We start from the raw sequence: 5,934 nt of genomic DNA on the forward strand, positions 1-5,934 counted from the left end.
ATGTTGTATCCATCTTCTAGGTACCCCACTTCGAACACACTGCTTCCAGGTCACCATGACAGGTAAAGAGAGAGCTGGAGAGTCATGCAGAACTTTTCACCGCTCCAGTATGGAAACAACATACATCACTTCTGCTTACAATCCCTCTGCTAGAACTAGTCAAATGGCATCATCTAACTAACTGCAAGGGGCTGGGAAGTAAATCAGAGCAGAGATATTTAACGAACTGTAAATGTCTTTGCCACATTCTACAAATAATATAAGCTATTTTTCTTAGCATTTTAAGAACAACAAAAATTTTTAAAGCTTTATATGGAGATGGATACAAAATATCTCCTAAGTTTACTAGTTTTGTCAGCATGTAGATATATTTTTAAGAAACAGCTAAAGTTGTGAAGTTCCAAGGTGATCTAACATGGCATTATTGTAACATTCCAGAATTTTATTGAGAGATTCCAGTATTTACACTGCAAAAATTTGGGGAGCTGACATGTGATTTATCTACTAGATGTTTTCTATCTTTATAATTTTACTTGTGATCCAAGGGAGCTGAAATAAAATCAGCTATTTTTGTTAAAAACAGCTATTCAGCCCCTTGTCCTGAAAAAATACTTTGTGTATACTACACTACAATTAGCACATTCTCTATAACAGGCGTTTTTTGAGACATCACCTTATAATTCATGTTATTCTTACATATATAGAAATGTAAAGTAAAACTAATTTTTCAACTCATTTTAACATTAGTGGTAAATGTAAATCAGCAACAGACATGAGGTACCAAATCTTAGTAAAATATGACACAGAAAGATCAACGATACCATTCTCACCTAAGTTTAACTATTTTAATTAAATATTAATGCTTAAGACAACAAACTTTTAAACAGCATACTCACCAAGATTTTGGCAGCAGTTTTATGTAACAATACACAAAGTACTAGAGGTCTGGCACTCAACTTGCTTACAGTAAACCGGCTTCAATATGAAGGCATTAAATATTAATAAAAAGAAAACTTGCTTTTTACATGCTAAATATTTCTGTAAGTGTGCAATTAAACACAATAATGAAATTAATATAACAAGAATTAGCAATTACACACTGGAAACTTGTATCCTAATCATAAATCATACTTAAAAAGGATCACTGGCTATATGGAATATTCCTGGAGAATTAAAACTTAATAGTATAAAACATGCAAAATATTTCAGAATCTTTAACTATCAATCAAAAAATATCAGGGTCTATTTAAAGTGATCCCCTCCAAAGGGTATCAAAATTAATTCAAATCATGTCACATTCTAATGCTATTATTCAGTACTGGTAAAGTGGAGGTAAATTTTATAAATTTGGAGGCTTACTCATGCTGTAAACTGCTGTCTTTTTTATTTACTTGAAGCAGCACACAACATCACAGAATGTCACTAAGTGAGAAAAGAATGGCTGCTGCATTCACTGCAACAATAGGGTGTGTAAAGATCAAAGGCACACTATTCAGCTGGCCAAAGTGACAGCAAACCCTGTCCCATTCAAACCCTTTCCCCATATAAACAAAAGTTTATTAAGGAAAAAAAATAAAATAAACTTACCTATAAAAGTAAGGATTTTGAGACATCGATGTTAAGTCCTTGCTTCAAAGATGTCAACTATAGTCATTTGGATATTTCTGATTATATTTTAAAGATATATCCAAATTAGATACATTTAAAATTAGATACTTTTTTTTGTCAAAAATACTCATTATCTAAAAGTTTTTACTTTAATTTCAAATGGAGTTTTAGCTCCTAGAAGCCTAGAAGTATTAACCACTGGAAGGAAAAACAAACAAACCCCTAAGCTGCAGGCAACAATTATGGCCTTTTCTGGCACAGAGGCATTGACTGGCTACTTAAAGTCCATGAATAATTTTACTAACACAGGAAAACTCATGCATTTTGGTAAATATGCTCTCACTTTCACAGCTGAAGTTTCCTTTAGAGCTTGCTTTTTTTAAATAAAGAAATCTGGTTTTTTCCTTGATATTATTCTGACTTGTGACTTGAACTAGAAGACTTCTTTTTCTTCTTTTTACTGTGTTTCTTGTGCTGTTTCTTCTTCTTCTTTTTTGCTTTTTCTCGCTCTTCACATCTTTTCTTCTTTCTTGCTTGTACCTCCTCTTCATAATCTGATTCTGATGAAGACTCAGATGATACAGGTTTATCCTCAGGATGAATCTTCTTTCTTTTTTTGCTAATATACTTTTCTTTCTCTGTTTCATCCTTTGATTTCTTTTTCTTTTTTAAGGATTCCTTGCTCTCTGGTTCAGATGCAGAGCTATCTGAAGATCTGTGTGAACGATTCTTCTTTTTCTTTTTCTTTTTCTCTTGTCTTTTATTCTCAGAATCTGAAGAACTGCTGGAAGAATCAGAGCTTGATGAAGAAGATGAAGATCGACTAGATTTCTTCTTCTTCTTTTTCTTTTTTTCTTTTTTTTTAGATGAGCTCACATTTCCACTTAATAATTTTTCTCTGCTTTTTTCTAGTTCTTTCTTCCAATTCTCATTCATTTTTTCTTCGAATTCAGCTAATGCTTTGGAGCCTTTCTTTTTATTTTCTAGTTGTTTTTTCACTTCTTCCCAGGTAGGTCTTGGCCGATTCAGATAATCTTGTATTGTTGGCCCCACTGATTGAGATGAGCCCTTCCATCTGGCCATTGCTACAGGATTCATATAGGCCACCCGATTATCACGCTTCCCCATGGTTGCCTGATGTTTGCCAGAAGAGACTCTCAATCAGCAAGGAGAACAAGAACAGACACTCTCCTTAAGTTTTTCATCCACCAGTATACCAAGCAGGCTCTATTCTGTAAGAGAAGTAGATAGAATAATTAAAAAACATTTAATACAAGGCAAAATAAACACACTGTGATGGATTAATTACTTTTGTGTGTGGCTTTTCTAGTCATAGTCTTGTAACTCCCACTCAGGTTGACTGGGTGGGGCTGTGTGATAGTGTAATTGTGGCCTTCCAAGGGGATCAGTCAGTTTTACCTTAAAAGAGAGTCAATTCCAGAGCAGAGAGGAGGATCCTACAACCACCAAGGAAGAATAGCCAGGAGCAGAGAGCGTATCCTTTGGATCCAGGATCCCTGCTCTGAGAAGCTCTTGGAAGCAGGAGACCGAGAGAGAGAACAAGCTTTAACCCTGAAGCTGGTGAGAAACGGTGGCAAGAGGGACCCAGCAACAGAGAACTGGCAGCAAGAGACAGTGTGGTAGGCTTCTTGGCCCATGAGAGAGAAAGCTGAGTGCCTCTGGGCAAAGGCCTAGGGCCAGAGAGAAGCGTGTCTACGAGCACAGTTCGGAAGAGGCTGTCCTGATGAAAGAACTGTATCCTGAGTGTTCCTGAGCCTGAACTGTAACTGCTACTTCCCTTATAATAAAACCTCATAATTGTGAGTATGGTCTTTGAATTCTGTGTGGCCACTGCAATGACTTATTGAACCCAGCAGAGTAGAGAGTGCTGTGGGAGGGATGGCTGGTGTCAGAGTTGGTAAAGATGGCAGAGAGACGAGGCGTGTCTGACCTCTGCCTCATAGGAATCAGCCTTGGGCTGTTGATCTTGGTTCCCTTTCCCCCTTGTAGGGTTGGAGGAGGTCAGACACTGCCCCCATGCCATTTTTACACACATCAACTTAACTATTCACTGCCTGTCACATAGTACAGTGGAAATTTGCAGAATCTTATACCTTGGGAACATATTGACATTTAAGATGTTTGCCTGGTTTAGACATTTTGTATGAACATAAACTTAGTATTTTGTATACCTCGTGTAAAGTTCTGACAGTTATCTAAAATGTTTAATAACTATTTCCTTTTTTTATATAATAATTACCCTCTTCCTTTCTTTCATTCCTGCTTTGTACAGTATAATCAGAGAGAAATTTCTATAGCTGAAATCTGTTCTAGGCAGCCTTTCTCTCTCTCAGGAAACTGCAGCACAATCCACTTCACTCCTTATCACAGAAATCTACGAGTCATGCCTGTCAAATCCTTCTTCAACTTTCACATCCAATCCACACTACTAAATCTTGCTGAGTAAACCTCTGTAATAGGTATCAAATCCATTCACTTCTTTCCAGACGTACTGTCATCAACTTAGTCTAGGCCACTATCAACTCTCACTTGAACTAATAATCTATAGTATCTATTAAGTGTTTATTATCTTCCAGGAACTACTTAGTGCTTTGCAATGGATTATCTCATTCAATCCCCAGATTAATCCTATGAATGTGATCCTATTATTATCCCTATTTCACAGATAGAGAAAGGAAGGCTTAGAAAATTTGAGTAACTTACATAAAGTAGCAGTGCTAATAAATGGCAGAACCAGGATTCAAACTGAGGCAGTCTGACTCCAAAACCTGCACACATAACACATTATATTGCCTCCTTACATCAACCTCTTAATTGATAACCCTATTTCTGCCCTTATTCCCTTCTAATGCAGTTCCACACTGTAATCAGAGGGCTCTTAAAACACTCCATTGGCTTTATATTTTAATGAGAATCAAATTCAAACTCTATAAAGGTCCTATATGATCTGTTTTGCTTATCTCTCAATTTTATCTGGAGTCACTCACCCTCTTTCTCAATTTCATCTCCTGCTCTCTTCTCTTGGTTCCTGGAACATGCCAAGTTCCAAGTTTAGCTAGAATGGCCAGTTCCACTTCATCCTTCAGGTCCCAGTTTAAATATCAATTCCTCAGAAAGGCAGTTATTAGGCTTACCTGTATAAAACTGCCAATTTTTTAGGACAAAAACAGTCAAATACTGGCAATTTCATAAGGTTAAACCTTATACTAAAATAGGTTGCCACTGTTTACCCCTATTCTCATTATTCTGTACTCCAGTTGTTTATTCATAGCACTTATTAAATTGGTCATTATTTTATTTGTTTGATTATTTGGTTTTGTGTGTATCTCCGCCACTAAATGTAAGACCAAGAAGGGTAAGAACCATGTTTCTTCTGTCTTATTCAAAATGGTGTTCCCAGTACAAAACATAGCATCTGGCACATACTAAGCACTCAATAAAAATTTGCTTAATGATGAACAAACAAATGAATGGATGGATGGATTGACGGATGAGCAACACTGGGAGAGAGGGGGATTCAGAGAAAACCTCCTGGAGTTGTTAATGTCTATACATGATTTTGAAGGATGAAAAGGTATTCACCCAGGAAATGATTCAATCATTCAAATCAGAGCAAAAATGTGGAAAAAACAAGGATTTGAAACAGCACCATATATTAGTGTTGATGGAGCATAAAGTATACGAAGGCAGTGGCAGTAGGTGAGGCTGCATTGACAGGAAGAATCCAGCCCTAAGCCTAATGCTAACTCTAGACTAGATAGGTCATTTTAAATTTCTTGGATTTTGCCCTATAGTTGGTAGGGAGACAAAAAGTGTTTTAAATAGAAAGATGATCAGACAGATAATAGATATTTCTGTCAGTCTCCATCTTGACTCTGATCCTTAAAGTCAACCTAACATACCTACCCATCATAAACTCAATGACAAAAAAATAAGATAAACTAAAGGCATTTCAGTACCTCTTCATGATAGTTTCCTGCATTTGATTTGCTGTGTTCTTCATCTTATTCATCTTCCCCTTCAGTTTGGTCAAGTTCTTCTTAGGTATTTCTGTCATTTTCATAGTTAATGCTACCCTAAAGACCTGCCAAATATCGTTTCCCTGATTGGACCATCAGACGCCCTTAAGGACTTTAGTTCATATTCAACTTGCTAGTACCTTTGCTACTGGAACTTAGAATAACATAAACCATTCAAAGCTCAGTTCCTTAAGAGGTAACCCTAATATCAGTTAGAAAGAAGGGCAAGGTCCAGTTCACAAAGACCTTAGATGTTATGCTGAGGCTTTCTGTGAGTGAAGTTAGT

At 36.5% G+C, this 5,934-nt stretch overlaps 1 protein-coding gene across 1 annotated transcript; it reads right to left on the reverse strand.

Annotated features, from left to right (window-relative positions):
• Nucleotides 1-2,008: 2,008 nt before the first annotated feature.
• On the reverse strand, nt 2,009-2,750 carry FAM133A (family with sequence similarity 133 member A). The gene has a single exon (XM_004377546.2). It carries the CDS (start codon nt 2,734-2,736, stop codon nt 2,020-2,022), a length of 717 nt encoding a protein of 238 aa, XP_004377603.1. The 5' UTR covers nt 2,737-2,750; the 3' UTR covers nt 2,009-2,019.
• Nucleotides 2,751-5,934: the final 3,184 nt, after the last annotated feature.

This window comes from Trichechus manatus, unplaced genomic scaffold (genome assembly GCF_000243295.1).
Source record: "Trichechus manatus latirostris isolate Lorelei unplaced genomic scaffold, TriManLat1.0 scaffold00051, whole genome shotgun sequence".
NCBI classification, from domain to species: domain Eukaryota; kingdom Metazoa; phylum Chordata; class Mammalia; order Sirenia; family Trichechidae; genus Trichechus; species Trichechus manatus.

Excerpts from the sequence above, each read along its gene's own strand:
- FAM133A (XM_004377546.2), bottom strand. The coding sequence starts at position 2,736 with ATGGGGAAGCGTGATAATCGGGTGGCCTATATGAATCCTGTAGCAATG.